This window comes from Episyrphus balteatus, chromosome 1 (genome assembly GCF_945859705.1).
Source record: "Episyrphus balteatus chromosome 1, idEpiBalt1.1, whole genome shotgun sequence".
Classification (NCBI taxonomy): Eukaryota; Metazoa; Arthropoda; class Insecta; order Diptera; family Syrphidae; genus Episyrphus; species Episyrphus balteatus.
In genome coordinates, this window is record NC_079134.1 from 144,211,221 (window position 1) to 144,227,687 (window position 16,467).

The 16,467-nt window shown below is 31.0% G+C and overlaps 1 protein-coding gene across 1 annotated transcript; it reads left to right on the forward strand.

Annotated features, from left to right (window-relative positions):
- The first annotated feature begins 9,030 nt into the window (after positions 1-9,030).
- LOC129911158 (homeobox protein invected-like) lies at positions 9,031-10,500 on the forward strand. Its single transcript, XM_055988870.1, has one exon. The coding sequence runs from the start codon at positions 9,031-9,033 to the stop codon at positions 10,498-10,500; it is 1,470 nt and encodes a 489-aa protein (XP_055844845.1).
- Positions 10,501-16,467: the final 5,967 nt, after the last annotated feature.

Genomic DNA, 16,467 nt, shown 5'->3' on the forward strand with positions numbered 1-16,467 from the left:
CAAACAGTGAGACAATCCATTTTTCTCTTTTCTGAAAATAAGCACAGTAACGCTAGTTTGGGTCAAAACGTTTATTTCCCCGTCTGCGTCTTTTAATTTTGTCCCGACTAAATTAAAGCTGTCCATTTTCCTACACCGTAAAATATCAACCAAAATCAGGTGAAAGTAGTTTTTGGAGTGTTATAAAAGGAGTGTATAACACAAAAAAATCTGGTTAGTGGACAGAACTTTTTTTACATATATGTATTATATTTATATGTTCTTTCATAAAAAAATATCATGTAATTAGAATTCCTTCTCGTTTTTTCTAATTTTATATTTTTCCGAAAAATGACAAAAAGTAAACAGTGAGACATTTTGTAAAAGCAAACAGTGAGACATAGATTTTTTAAAAAGCAAACAGTGAGACATATAAATTTAAAAAAAAATTTATTATTTTAGCATGACTTCAATATAATTTCGAAGTGTTTTTTCTTTCATTTTTTTGGGCTTTTTGTTATTTTTATTTGAAAAAATGGGTTAAAGTAACATAAATTAATTAATTATGTACTTGTCAATTACCTAATTATTTGACATTTTCGTAAATTTATTTTTCATCTAAGAATGTCTCACTGATCGCAACCCTTGCAAACAGTGAGACGTTTTGACTTTTTCTACATTTTAGTCCAATGTGATGCTCTCATTCATTCTTTAACTACAAGATTTTTTGCAACATTAAGATAAAATGTGTCTTAAACTGTCTTCAAAGTTTTGTTAAGCTATCTTGAAAACATTCTAAGATATACAAATTTGAAAAAAAGGTGTCTCACTGTCCGCCACCTTCCCCTACTTTAAAGTCTATAGATTAAAAATTGCCGCTGTTGCTGTTTTGCTTTTTAAAACTTAATTGAAGATTTTTATGAACAAAACATGTTTTTTTCAAAAAATTTTGCTTAAATATCATAAATTAATTGATGCCCAAAGATTGTCTAGGTCAGGAATGGCGAACCTTTTTAGAGCCTCGTGCCATTTAAAAAAAAATATTTATTTGAGGTACCTTCGGCGTGCCATACAGTTTTGATCTAGTTTTTTTTGTGACCACTAGAAGCAAAAATAATTAATTTAAAACTACGCAGCGTTTTATTTGTAAACACACCTATTAATTTAAATTTGAAAATAACAGATTATTATTGTAGTTCGTTTTATTAAAAAAAAAAACAAAATTTCAGATTAAAGGTATAACTAAATGGCCACTTTTTGCAAAAAGTGGGAGATTTACAAAATTATTATTTCTTTATAGCGCTATTTGTTTTTGAAAAAAAAACTACAAAAATTGTTTTTATAACCAAAAAATAAACTTTCTGCATCATTGTTTCAAATTTAACGTTCGGAAAAACTGAGTTTGAAAAAAATGAATTTGAAATTTTTCACTTTTAAATTTTTAGATGTAGGTACCTCAACAAAATCATCTGACAATATGCTTCAAAGCGAATCTTTAATGTTATTCATCTAGACAAATTATGACTCACAGGTGTAAATAGGTGAAAATATTGTCAAGATCTCCAACTTTTCGAATTTCATGTTTCCATTAATTTGGAATTGTTCGTCGTATTGCCCTCCACCCTCTCTAGTTTGATTGATTCCAACGCTTTCCTCGTTTCGACTAATTTTTGAGTCGGTATCGGACAAATTCGTTCAGCTACATTTTAATTTCTTCAATTTCCTACCAGTAAAATTAAGACATGTTAGGGGAAGGTGGCCTAAAATGGCCCCCCTAAGGAAAATGTCCTATATCTCGAAAAACAGTAGCATTCAAACTTGAATGCTATATGCTTTTCAAACTTTAATACATATATTACTCTCACATTTTTTTCATTTGCGAGTTTATAAAGTTCCAAAAAGTATTTAATTTTTTTAATTTTCAAGACGTCTACAAATTTCACTGATCAAATTTACCCGGGTAAAATGGCACACTGTCCAAACATACGTGATTTTAAATGCAAAATTGAGTCAAAGGGCTTCTTTTCCATTTTCTTGGAACAAGTGGTGCTTAATCCCCCCAGATCTTTCATCGAGTCATTCAAAACCCAGTTCATGTTGGTTGCTCGTCTCATTTTTGAAAGTTTGCAACTTTCAGTGTTTTGGATGCTTTTTTCCAGGTTTTTTAAGGAATCAAGGGCTTTCTTCAGTCGAGGACTTCCTCTAATTTTAAATAACATGTGAAATAGGTATGCCATTTTACCCGAGCACTAAGTAGGCCATTTTGCCCATTTTGAGTTTTTTTCAATTTAATTTTTACACCAAAAAATTTAAAATAGTTTTAAACCAACTTATTTCAGTAAATTAATAAGAAATACTTCATGCGTACACACATTAACTTCTTTTTCCAAAATACAATGTTTTTTATACTTTTTTTTTGCAAAAAAAATTTCACAAAATTTTAACGAGTGTACTTTTTGATGTGGATAGAGACATTTTGACCTGTCAAATTTCAAGAAATGACTTGAAGTTCCTGAAATTCCGTATATGTTGGTTTTGCCAGATAAACTAAAGAATCGCGTTCATAAAACTGTCTAATTATTTTCGATTCTACGATTTTTAGCAAGGGGGCCATTTTACCTTGGGGTGCCATTTTAGGTCACTTTCCCCTAAGTTTATCAAAGAATGTCAGGGTCCATAGTAGACCTAGCATTTCCGATAATACTTTAACTTGTGAAAACCTTATTACCTACAGTTAAAAAACTGTTCCTTTAAACACACTTTACTTTATATTTTTAGTTAATTTTAATTCGTCTGGTTTTTCAATCCGTTCTTCAGAACGTGAGTATCTTCTTCTGAGAAGAAGAGATTTTTACAGTTTTATAAAATCTCAAGAAAAACTTTACTGGAAAAATCGTCGAATGTCGCTCAAATGGCAATTGAATTAGTTAATTGGTGGCGTGCCGGAAATATTTTATGGCGTGCCACCAATGGCACGCGTGCCATTGGTTCGCCATCCCTGGTCTAGGTAATTAAAGGAAAAAAAAATATATGGGAGTGAGGGACAATCTTCTATCGTTCGAGCAATAGATGCAATTTTCTTATTAATAGACTTCAATCACAAAAGAAAATTTGAACACAACGGCAACACCTACAATATCTAAATATATGTACATTGTACATTTTTAAAAAGCTAGAAGCTTAATTAAAATTAAGTAAATTGAAGAAAGGATTTTTGAAAAAATTGGTTACTAAACTCAGATTTTTCAAAAGAAAATTATTGAAAATTTTAACATGTCCTTTTTAAAACTTTTTCGTAATATAAAATGCATTTATTTTTCAAAAATTTCTGGCCACATTTATTATGATTTGAAATCATAAAAAAATGTCAATATGTAGTTATTACAGTTTGTAAAAAAAAATTTAAAAGTGTTTCATTTTCGAAGAATTTTTTTTAATATGTATAAGTTTTGAAAAAAAAAATTTAACTTATTTTCTTTTTAAATAAGAAAAGTTTTTGAGATAATATCTGATCAATGAGAACGAAATAGAGGGCCAGCTATGGCGATACTGCAATGAGAAATTTGAAATGTCAAACTATTATGCATAAACTACAAATTATTGCACCTTGAAAAATGCTTAAAAAAGACATTGGCAAATGAAATGGAATGACTTTCATTATTTTCCTTTAAAAAAAAAAATTAATACAGTGCGGTTGGGAGATCAAGCAATAGGAATAGGTTTATTGCTTCCTATCCAAGGATTACCTACCATACTCTTCATTAACTAATTTCTAAATTCATGTCTGTAGTGGGCTGGAGCCAGTGTTGCCAATAGTGCAGATTTATATGCATTTTGCAGATTTTTAACCCATTCCCAAACTTTTGAGAACCATAAATCTGCAGTGCAGATTTAATCTGCAGCTGAAACTTAACGTTTTAAAGACACAAAAGGATTAAATTCCAAAAACTCCAGTAAAATGTCAATTAAATTAAGGCCAAGAACGAACTAAAACATCTTTTTTTTTTGCCAAAAACAACAATTTCGCCTATTATTTAAGTTAAGTTTTCAAATCAGGTGGAGTTTTTTCAAAACGTTCTATTTTTTTCTTTCTTGATTTTATTTTCTTAAATGCAAATTATAAGAAAACTTAGAGCATTTTTGCTTGGAAAAAGTCCAAGAATACAATAAAGCAACACTTCTAGGAGAATTTCAGTTTCAATTTCAGCGCTTCCGCGCTTTCGAAATTAATATTTTATTTGAAATCAGTTCGCAAATTTTTTCAAATCGAGTCTAGCAAATTTTAAGAAATCTGCATTGCAGATTTTTTTTCGCCGTTTTTGCAGATTTTTCGAAATGTTTTCATGGTAACACTGGCTGGAGCTCCATTTTGTTGCACTTATAACGTTCAAAAAAAGGATTGTACCCATACATACAAAATTAACAATTGCACTTTAAATATTTGTTGTAACTGCATTTAATAAAGGTTATGTAAAACAAAAAAAAAGAAGATTTTTTTTTTGTCCTTATAAATTAGATTAAAATTTTAGTTGGCTAGGGGAAAAGTGAAGTTTCGATTTTATTTTTATTATAAATCCTTAATATTAAAGAAGGCAAATACAGTTTTAAGAAAATCCTTGGCATTTTTTTAATAATCTTGTAGATTGCGGCATATTGATGAAAAGATCTCCAAATTAAAAGTAGTAGTATAAGTATTGTTTTAGAAAACTATATTGAAATAGTTTCTATTTCGAGAAAATTCCATCCGAATCGGATACGAAAATTCGATTGACAATAATAATTAAAATAGTCACAATCACTTAATAGTGTAATAAATTGGTTACACTAGAGAAAACTTGAATTTACTATTTTTTTTTTACTATTAAAAAAAGCGATATACCGATTTAATAAATGAAAAAGTTTAAGAAAAATTGTTTTAAATTTTTTTTTTTTTTTTTTTTTTGACGGGAGGAAATCTTCAAAAGACACTTGGCAGTATTCGACACCAAGTAGTGTGGGACTCTTAACCACTAAAACGACCTCTTTATCAGGACCAATCTTGAGAGATCGACATCAGATTTTTCTTTCTTAACTTTGTAAAATCACTTTGGGGGAAGTTTAAACTTTTAATACTTTCCCATGTTTTTTTAGACCATAAGCTCATGAGGCTTGGTTCTTCTTAATCTCCGAACATGGTTTCTTGTATTCAAGACGGACACCATTTCAGAATTGGTATGACTTTGCAGTCTCTGATTATGCGATACAGCGTATTTTTTAACAACTTCTGTAACCGTTTCTATTTGTAGGTCACGATGTAGATCGCTATTTCTTATGTACCAAGGTGCATTAACTATTCCACGAAGGACTTTGTTTTGGAATTTTTGGATGATTTCGGTATTTGTTTTCTTTGTACAGCCCCATAATTGGATACCATAGGTCCAAACAGGCTTTAGTACTTGATTATACAGCATTATTTTGTTTTGGGTTGATAAATCAGAGTTGTTACCAAGTAACCAGTACATTTTTCTATATTTCAAGTTTAGTTCTTCTCTTTTCTTTTTGATGTGCTCTTTCCACTTTAGCTTTGCATCCAAAGTCATTCCAAGGTATTTGGCCGTATTGGCGTAAGGTACAGCTTGATTATTAATGAATATTGGAATATTGTTTATCTTTTTATTTGTAAAGTTTATATGTGAAGATTTTGTTTCATTGAGTTTGATACGCCATTTTCGGTCCAATCTCTGACTGTGTCGACGGCATATTGCAGCTTTACTGCTCCCCTAGAGACACATTTGTCGGGTACCAAAATTGCGGTATCATCTGCAAAAGTAGCCATTATGGTGTGATTCCCAACTGGGATATCCCTTGTGTATAGTAAATACAGGGTAGGACCTAGGACACTTCCTTGTGGTACACCGGCTTCTATTTTCTTCAATTCCGAATATTCTTGATCGTTTTAAATGACCATTTTTCTGAGTGTAGAGACGAAAAATTTCTGACATTTGTTTTATTTTTTTTATGAACAATATGTGTATTACTTGAAAAACTGTCCTTTCTTGCAGATTCATTTCAAAAGTAAATAAAATAAAATATTGTATTTTTAGTTTTCTTATTCAATTTGATATTGTTGTGATAATGTATCTTTCCCAAATGAATTTTATTGATTTAATGATAAATGTATTTATAAAACATATACAATACACAAATAAAAAGGGGTTTGAATAAAAAAACAACCATTTTTCTTAATTGAGCTTTTAAGAACTGCTAAGGTACTATATCAATTAAGCTTCATTTTTGTTCTCAGTAAAATATAAAAATTGGCTGCATTTGAGCTCACTTCGAGTGTCTTCTCTTTTAGTCTCAAAAATCTTTTAAAATCTTTTAACAAAAAAAAAACTCCAAAAATATATTACGCATACGCCCCAGTGACCTACATATTTTCGATTTGTTACTTGGATGATCTAAACATGTCATGCTATAATTTTGCAAATTATAATTTCTTATTCTTATTATGTACAAAAAAGATTCGATTAAACACCTTTTCTCTTTATATTTTTGATGCTAAAGACCACTGATAGTATTTCACCAATTTTTTTTAAATTTTGTCTTGAAAGTTCCTTATAGGCACTTTTATTTTTCTTTGACACGAAAAACTAATAATCTCACGACTTGAACTCATAGTCGCAGCTAGGATTTGGTTTCGAGGGGGATAAGGTGAGGCCGACCAAAAATGTATTTTTAGGAATGAGCATACGAAATTTGTATAAATGATAATTGAGTCGGTTCTTAATTGTGTTGAAAGTGAAAAAATATAAAATTCAAACGAAAAACCTACCACTGTATTTTTTTTTTTATTTTTAAGGAGGGCAATTTGTAGTTTACGCAAAAAGTTTGAAATTTCAAATTACTCATTGTAACGTTCTTATAGCTGACCTCCTATCCTCTTCGTTCAGCTTGCATAGGTATATAATTTTTTTTTTAATGTTTCCAAAGATTTTTATTTTTATTTTCTTAAAATTCTTTGTAACATGCTTTGTTGAGCGATTAAAACCTTTTTAATCGATATTTTTGTTATTTTAAACACAAATTTTATAAAATTTCTTTTTTTTTTTAATAATTATCAAATTAAAATTAATTTTTTATTATTTTTAATGTAAGCTGCAAATTTAATCTATTGTGTTAAATTCTTTCATTTGTTTCCGCTTTGTGTGACCCTCTTCTTGTTTTTCGAACAGAAATAGTAGAAACCTTTTTCAGGATCTTCCCGAGTTTTTCTTTGTATTCGATAGATTGGTTTTATTTTTGCGTCCCGTTCGAATAATTGGTAGCTGGTACCTATTGATCGTAGGTTCAATAATTTCAAATACCTGCACCCCTTTAAACCACTTAAATACAAAAATTAAATAACAAATCTCAAAAGAAAAAAACATTTACCTATCTAAAACCTAGCAAAATAATCTTAAATAATTTCACGCAATCACATTTTCCAAATGAACCTTTTTCAATGCTCAATAAACTTGCATAACTTCCAATTCGATTCGAATTCTCTACCCAAAACACCACATAAAATAGGCAAAGGTACTTTGCTTGTCTTTTGTCTATCATCAATTTATTTTCCTTTAAAATAATTCCTTGATACCTTACATACCTATCAATATACAACCCAATACCAACATACCTGCCTTACCTACCATAAAATTGCTCCTTAAAACCTACCTATACCTTCCTGTCTACCTTACCTACCTTCTTTGTCTTCATCGAGCCTTCAAAGCCAGCTCCTTCGATCTAAAAACTAAAACTGAACCATGAACCATCTATAAAATGCCAGAAACGCTTTATTTGCTCTGTGCAGGCTGAAAATGCCATTTCATTCCCCACTTAATTAACCTGTTCTCAATTTTCAACTCAAAATCTAACAGAGAATTCAAAAATATATTACCAATAAGTTGTCGACAGAGAACTTGCAGACTCATTTAACAATTCAATATATACACAACAACAAACACAACCATCAGCAAAAAAGCAACAAAAAACAGAAGAAAAAACAAATCAAACAGTATTGCAACTCTTGCAACCCTTTGCAATAATGTGAGTGCGTTCAGAGCGTTTGTTGGTCTTGTTCAGTGAGCGGGAGGAATATGGCAAGCTCCCACAACGCAATTGTATTCAAACACACGCATCGTGTGTCTGTCTGTCAAATGATGGAAATGGAGACCAAGGAATATTTATCTGACCCCTCCCCTTAATCCAAATAAATCCCAACTTATGTATGCTTCTATACCCTACCCCCTCCTCTTTAGTCACGTCCAACGAGTGAACCCATTGTACACAACACGTTCAGAACCAGATAAGGAAACATTAAGCCAACTGGAAATATCCCTTTAATTAACAATTTGCAGTGAGCAGGAGAACACAACTGTTTACCAGATAAAAAAGGACAACAAAAGAGACACCAATCATTAAAAAGAGACAAAAAGACTAACATGAAAGGTCTAATTGGATTCACACACACATTCTTAAAAGAAAACCAGTTTTTTCCTATGTAATCGAACAAGTCCAAGTCCATCCCTGATGATAATATCAAAAGTGTAAACGCCCCCTTTTGTGTCAAACACAGCCAGTGTTTGCTCCCAACAGAGGGGAAGTTGCTAGACCACTATTTATACATGGCGGTTAAGTTAATATACGTACGCGGCGCCGCCTACCTTCGTTTGTTTGCATTCAACGAAAACGATTTCAGTTAAACGACGCGGTTTGACAGCGAATGACGCGGCATCTATAGGGTTCTTTTAAACTCGCTCATTTTGAAAATTATGCTAGCGACATCGGTCGCATGTGTGATTGAGAGAGATTTGTTTGGTTAGAATTCGCAGAAAACTAACAGTAATTTTGCAAAGAGAAGCTTTAAAGTGTCAACGGTGATAATAAACGGATTTATCTGTCGAATTGACAACCCAATAAAATGACATTTAAGTGCCGTCGGCAAGTTTAGATCTTAGAAAAAAAAAAGTAATAGAATAGAATTATTATAGGTAAGGGAATTCCTCCGATGCGGTTAAGCGTGTTCGATAAATGACAACGTTAGCAACGTCACGTCTATTGTTGCCACCGCCGCCACAATTGTTACCCATTTTGTCCGCTGCCGCCGCGTTGTCGTCGGAAACGTTGGCGCACAAAATGCATCCGGATAAATTATTAATGCATGCGCATGGAGTGACAAGTCCACGATTGTGTCCCACCGGTCAGTTGATGGTCAAAGCTACACCACCACCACCATCTATATCAAGTGACAGTCCGTTGCAATATCCGGCAACAATTGCCGATGACGATGAACTGACAGGTGACATGAATGACGAAGTGGCAAGTGTGTGTGACAGTGAAGATAGTGAACTGTCAGTTGGACAGGAAAACTGTGATAGAAGTAATAATAATTTGATATCTTCAGCTGACAGTGGTTGTGTATCACGACCATCGTCGGTGAACGGAAATAACCGATTAACGGAGGAATTAATTGATCCATTTGCAATGGCTGCCCTTCGAATACCTGCAGCAGCCGCAGTAGCAGCATCAAGTGTGCCTATTGTCCGGCCAAGTCCTACACGATTTCAAGAGGAATTTTTAAGAAAATCACATATTTATGCTGAAGAATTGATGAAGCAACAAATGCAATTTATGGCTGCAGCACGGGCGAGTGCGTTTTCGCTGCGACATTCGGCGAATACCGAGCAGGTGACGGAAAATATCAATAATTTTTCCGGCATCCATTCTCACCTGTCAGCGATATCGAAAATGACACAAATGTCACAGATGGCAGCGCAAAATGGTGGCGGTGAATCGGCTTTGAGTAAACTGACCGCATTCGGATTGGTCGCTCAATCGGCGGCTTCGGCGAATTCGTCAGCGTCGAGCTTAAATCAGCTGCAGCAACAAATGCAAGCTCATCTGCCATTTATGAATAATAACATCCATGAGCCGAGTTTGAAGTTTAGCATAGACAATATTTTGAAAGCGGATTTCGGTCGGCGGATAACCGATCCGCTGAATAAGCTTGGTGGGGGTGGTAATGGGGGAGCGGGAGGCTCTTCGCGAGCAAGAAATAACAAAAGGGCGGATAAAAATTTATCATCAGCAACCAGTGCCAAAGTTGTCGGTGGCGTCGGTAATGCAGTCGCTACAGCGACAACTGGAACGCCAATAGATTTGACAAGCGTTTGTAATAATGTGGGGGTGGCGTCAGCGACAGCGACGTCATCCCTTATAAGCAATCACTGCACTAATAGCAATGATTCAACGAGTACAGTATTTAGTAGTAACTACAGTACCCCAGTGAAATCGCCAACGAGTGCGTCCAGTGCAACAACAAATGCGGCATCACCGTCGGAAACGGGAGCGGGAGCTGATAATTCAGCTGAAGCTTGTGGCAGTGGGAATGCGAGTACGAGTTCGGGCAGCGGAAATGGTGGTTCCGGCTCAAATGGACCAATAGTTTGGCCAGCGTGGGTTTATTGTACTCGATATAGTGATCGACCTAGTTCAGGTTAGTAAACTTTGAACTAAGTTTTTTTAGTTCTGTTTGTTTTCACAATAAATCTGCCAATCTGTAATGTCAAGTTCACACTTAATAATTAACAAGTTGTTGACACTCGTTTTCAAAAAAATATCTACAAACAAAATAATATGCAAAAATGACCAAATGAATAAATTTTTTTTTTCAAACCAAATTAAGCTATAAACCAACAAATGGCTTCTATTTGCATAAAATGTTAATTTCTCTTTAAGTTATTAATAAAAATATTTGTATGGCAAATAGTAGAGTTGACAGGCAAGCCAAAGTCAAGTCACTTGGGAAGTGAAGGTACCTTTTTATGGAATTTGAATGTGGTTTTTGTGGAACTTAATTATAATAAATATTGATTTTTTTTTGTTACTTGGTTGCGTGGTTGAAAGGTGTTATAGTTTTTTTTTATTCATTTATTTGAATTAAGTTCAACTTTAGTTATGAAATTAAAAATGACATTTAGTTTTTTTTTAGTTTTTTTTTTTTTAATTTAATTGAAATATATGTCGGTAATCAGTCTTATCCTACTTCAGTTGAAAGAAAAGATAAATATCAGAAATAGACTTAGACGTTTTTAATTGGAATTTTTTGAGAAAAAAGTGACAAATCCACCGAACTGGCTATCTAGTACTTAGTAGTGAAAAAAAAACAGGTCCAATAATTTATTCGTCATTTAAATATTTTGAGCTATGTTTTCTTTTGGGCTGCAGTGTCTAGCTTAAAGACCAAAGGAACATAATGTAGAGCGGTTATTCCTAAGCATAAGCCATTGAAAAATTGGCCCTAAGAAGCCATAGTTAGTAAATGTTCAAAAAGTGATTCATTATATGCAAACAAAGTGTAATAGATGGCTTAATTTTAAATGACGCAGAATAATATTAAAAATTAGGATTAGTTATTAACTATTTTTTTTTTTGAATAAATAGTTTTGAACATTTTAAATAATTGTTTCTTCCAAAATTTATTACAAAAAGGTATCTACTTAACTCAAGTTCAATGTTCCGCATTTTGGGTTAGTATCAAAGTTGATTAATTAATTTAATAATTGGATAGGCTCTAATTTTTGTAGTACATTTAGTTATCCAGTTTTAAGCACTGCAATTAAAAATTTAATTTAATTACATGGATGCAAAGTTAGTAGAGCCATTTTTTATATTTTACAAAACGGGTTTGTGTGCTGTGGAAATAATTAAAAATCAGCACTGTAGGTTTTACATCCTAAAAACAATTGTTAAGAATTAAGGATATACGTTTTCTATGTATCTATTGTAATGTAAAAATTTAAAAATATTTTCATGCCTCTGTTCTAACAAAAAAATACGTTTTAAAAGTTGTCGTTGTAACTTTCAGCCAAAATACTTTTTGATGCCTAATTAGAGCAGTGAATTTTGGAAAAAAATATGGAAATTTTTATCAACATATTTTCATATTTTTTAGTTGACATAGAATAGTTATACTTTAATCTATTATAAAATAACATTTGCACCGATATTTTGAATGATATTTCTATATTTGTGACAATTTAAACAGAAGTGATCAAAACCAAACAAGTGCGTTACTTTACTGCAAATTTCAGTTTTATTTGTAAAATCATAATTAAGCTCTCTGATAATGCTATTTGAAACTATAGGAACAACGTAAGTCTCCTATGAAATTAAATCACAGAAAAATTAATTTCAATTAAATATTCTTAATAGTTTATTACCAAAAAATCAGCTTTAAAACTTTAAATACCACTGCGTTACCAAGATAAATCACAATGTTAGCAATTCAATCAAAATTTGATTTTCAAACTTGTAAATGCAAATAATGTTAATTTTATAACTCAATATAGTTTTTTCTACTAATTTGTACTTTTTCTTCACGAAAAATTAAATTCAACCAAAGGGAAAACTTTTTAGGCACTAAATAGTATTTTAGCCCATTAATAGAAATATTGAAAATTTCCGAATCTCAATGAGCTTAATTAGGGTTTTGTTGGTTATTCCTTGAATTATATTCATTGTTACTTGGAAAAATAATTATTATAATTCGTCTTTATAGCTCGAACACATACAATTTATCTAGATCGACTTTTGGCCATAGATCCTATAAATTTTAAGACAATGGTAAAAGTTCTCGTTTATGAAAAATTTAGTAGTTATTTTTGAGATATGTTTCACCTATGTCAATAACAATTTAATGTTTGGCTTTTGGTCTTTGACTAATGTGTAAAACAATTAATTTCAATGAAGCATGTTTGTAATTGTAATATTGTAATTGTTATTATAATATTGAAGACTAAACTATATCAAAAACATAACTATACTTAAAGGTGATACTAATTTGTTTAATTAAATTAATTTGATTGCTGCGGTACCCAACTGGGTTCAGTTTTGGTTTATGTTTATTCTTTCTCATATGAATATAGCTAGATATTTGTTCCTTATCAAAAATAATACATTCTAAGCTAGAAAAAAGTTTCTGATAAATTATTATTCTAGTTCGGACGAATAAGGGTGCCTAAATTAATTTGTAAATAAAGATTAAAAACTCATTTAGAAAGAAGGTGTTTATAAAAAAAATAAAGAGAATTTTGACAAGAGAATTTAAAACCTCTTGTTTTAAATTCAGAACTTAAAACTAAGAACTTAAGAATAATTTTTTCAACGAATACTCGCAATATTATTTTTTTTATATTCTGTCAGTCAAATGCGTTTCTATGATTTACAACCTAATCGTTACAGCCAATTTGTATTCTAAAAATCTAGCAATCTAAATTAGTTTTTTTTTTAAACAATTTTTTCTAGTATTTCTTCAAGCTTTGAAAATGTAGGTATTAAAACTCATTTGTTCATCAAATCATTTTTTTTATCAATAAAAAGAAATTATAGATTAAAACTAAGTAGGTATTGTATTTTTTTTTTAAATTATAAAACTTTCCCCAAAAATCTCATAATATCAGATAGTGGTACTCAAATTGAGAACTTTTAATGATGATATAGCTATCTACCGGGAAGTGTCTTTTAATTTTTTGCAAAGAAGATCAAAATAAAAAAAAAATTATGACCAATTCCAAAAATAAATATGTAATATTCTATTGAGAAATTATATAATCTTTCTCTCCCATTAATATATTATCAACTAAATTAATTTTGTGTTAGAAAAATTTAAGAAGCTTTTAAGGTACAAAAAAAAAAACATTTTCATTTTCAAAATCCGAAGAAATTTATGTCGTTTCCCAAAATTATGGGAGGGAATCACTCCTTTTTCGTGCAATGTTGGAATTTGTTCATGAAGAATTTGACAAGTGGAGTGATTTGACGTTTGCTTTGCATGTGTTTGTAATACGAAATAATGAATAAAATAATAACACAATCTTTTAAATTCACTTTTAGTGATTTTTTACAATACTTTATTGAATTTTTTTTGTAAATAAATATAATTTCCTTCACAAAAAAAAGTTAAAACAAAGTATTGTAAAGTATTGGTAATCACTCCGTCACTCCTTCAAAATTTTGGGAGTGAAGAATTCACTCCAAAACTTCACTCCTTTTTCAATTTTGGAATTTGAAATCACTCCTTTTGGAGTGATTATATAGCTAGTATAGCTAGTATAGCTAGAATTTTGGAAAACGACATTAGTTTCTTCATACGTATTTTTCAAATTGTGTGTCCTTTAAGGGCCGCTAGTTTTTCAGTGCTACTCGTAAATGAACGAAAAAAAAAATTTTTTACTTGTACACTTATACATATATTATTTTTTTCCAAAAATGTATTAAGAATAAAATTTTATTTTTTACCTACTTATCGATAGGTTTTGATTTTAATGTGTTTTCCATGTAATGGAATGTGAATGTCTAATTATTCACAAAGAAATTAACTTAGAAATAAGTCTGAAAGAATTTCAAGCTTCCATTACCTACAACAATTTCTCTTTGACTTACTCTAATTGAACAATCATAGAAATAACACAAACTAAATTCACTTTTTATTTATTTGAACATATTTTTTTCTTCGCATACAATCTCAAAGCTAAAAACCAAACCCAATATCAAACAATTTGAAAACTTTCGAAAAAATTGCCATAAATCTTAACCACATAACCAACCATTTTACTTTTGTGTTTACAATAGGGCTTAAGCTATATGTGTCGTACTTCGTCCTTCTAAATGATAAAAACCGCGTTAGTATCTATGATAGGTATTTCTACGTATATGTTTGACTACATGTTTGCCCCCCAAAAGTTGTCTATTTAACATACATTCCTTAAATACTCGGACTTTGTCAGCGAGTTGTACCAGTACCACACCAGTCAGTAATACTAAAGTTGTTGTAAGTCAGTAAATTAAGTGTCTAATAGCTTTTCGTCCTCTAGAGCAAAATATCAAACCGCCCTATTTGAAAATGCCATGGATTCTATGAGTGCGAGTTCTCCCTTGTTTTGAAAAAAAAGGGGTTGACAATTTGTTATTTTCAACAATGGGGGAAATTCTGGTTCAAAGCAACGAGGTACTTGGTATATTTACTGAGTGTAAGAAGATAGTTTCAAAAAGTCATTATGGGAATCTAAGGAAAGGTTTGTTCAACAACCGCAACATATTTTTATAGTAAGGTAAACCAAGTAAAAGCAAAATATGGAAAAGGTAATTTTTTTTATGAAGAAAAGAATTTCTAGTAGCTATATGTATTTACATTGTAAATAGGTGAGGTACAATAAAATTTGAGAAGTCGTCATGCTTGGATGGAATATGACTTAGAGTTATGCGTTGTTTTTGAAATGGGCTTTTAAAAATCTTTTTAAGTATGTACCTACAAGTAGAAAACTCATAAAATAAAGGAAAGGAAATTATTTTGAAAAATATCTAATCTATCTAATTAGGTATATGTATCCTCTTGCTTTTCAAAATTGCAGTAAGTACCAGGGGCGTATACAGGATTTCTTCTTGGGGGGGGGGGGGGGGGGGGGTCGTCATGCCAAACTTTTTTTTACAAAAGTTTTGATAGTCGGCATATCTAAACTTGAAAATGTGCTATTTGAATTAAAAATATTAAAGTTTGTTCGTTTTGCATATCGAATCGAGTAGTTCCCAAGAGTTCTAAGAATAACCAAACAAAAACGTTGTGTGATTCGTTTGCTTTTGTTTAGGGTTCAACCTTAAGTCTAACCAATTAAGACCATCCTATCCTTAACCCCTTGTAACCCAACATCGTAAATTTTAAAATTAATAATGTCAATCGAAAGGGCTTTTAGCTATAATAAAACACGTATTTTTTAAAAATTCAATAAATTCATTATTTGCTTAGTTATTTCGAAATTTACGCAGTAAAAAAAAAAGTTTAAATAATTTATTTTTGTGTATAAATGCAAAAATTCAAACAAAAAGCTATCTAATATTTATTTTTAAGCGCATTCCTAAAATCCAAAAATAAAACCCCGTTAGTTTATGCACGAAAAATATTTTTTCTGAATTTCTTAGTTTTTATATGAATTTGCTTGTTTTCCAAAAAAGTCGAACTTTCAACATTAACTGCCAATTAAAAACTATTGGTGCTATTTATTAGAAATATGGCGCATTATTTCGATAAAGCAATTCTTAAAGATTGTGTAAGAAGCTTTAAAAGAATAAAAATATGTTTTTTTACAGCTTTTGGGCGATCTTTTTCGGTTTGTTACAGAAATGTCACATGGGGCTACAAGGGGTTAAAGTACAGTGTAATGTATATGTATAAAAACGAAAAATATGCGCTCAAAATATACTCTTAAAAAAAATATATGCACTTTAAATATGCTTTTGAGGCCACATGAAAATTTAATATTAAATAATCCAATTTATCATTTGAGCGTGTTTTTTATGAGTTTGGACAACGTTGATTTGCCAGTTTTGCACAGCATTTGCTTACGTTTTTGACTTTTTTCCAATTGAATTTCAGTCACTTTTAGTCAAAAATTTTAAGAGTGAAATTTCGTT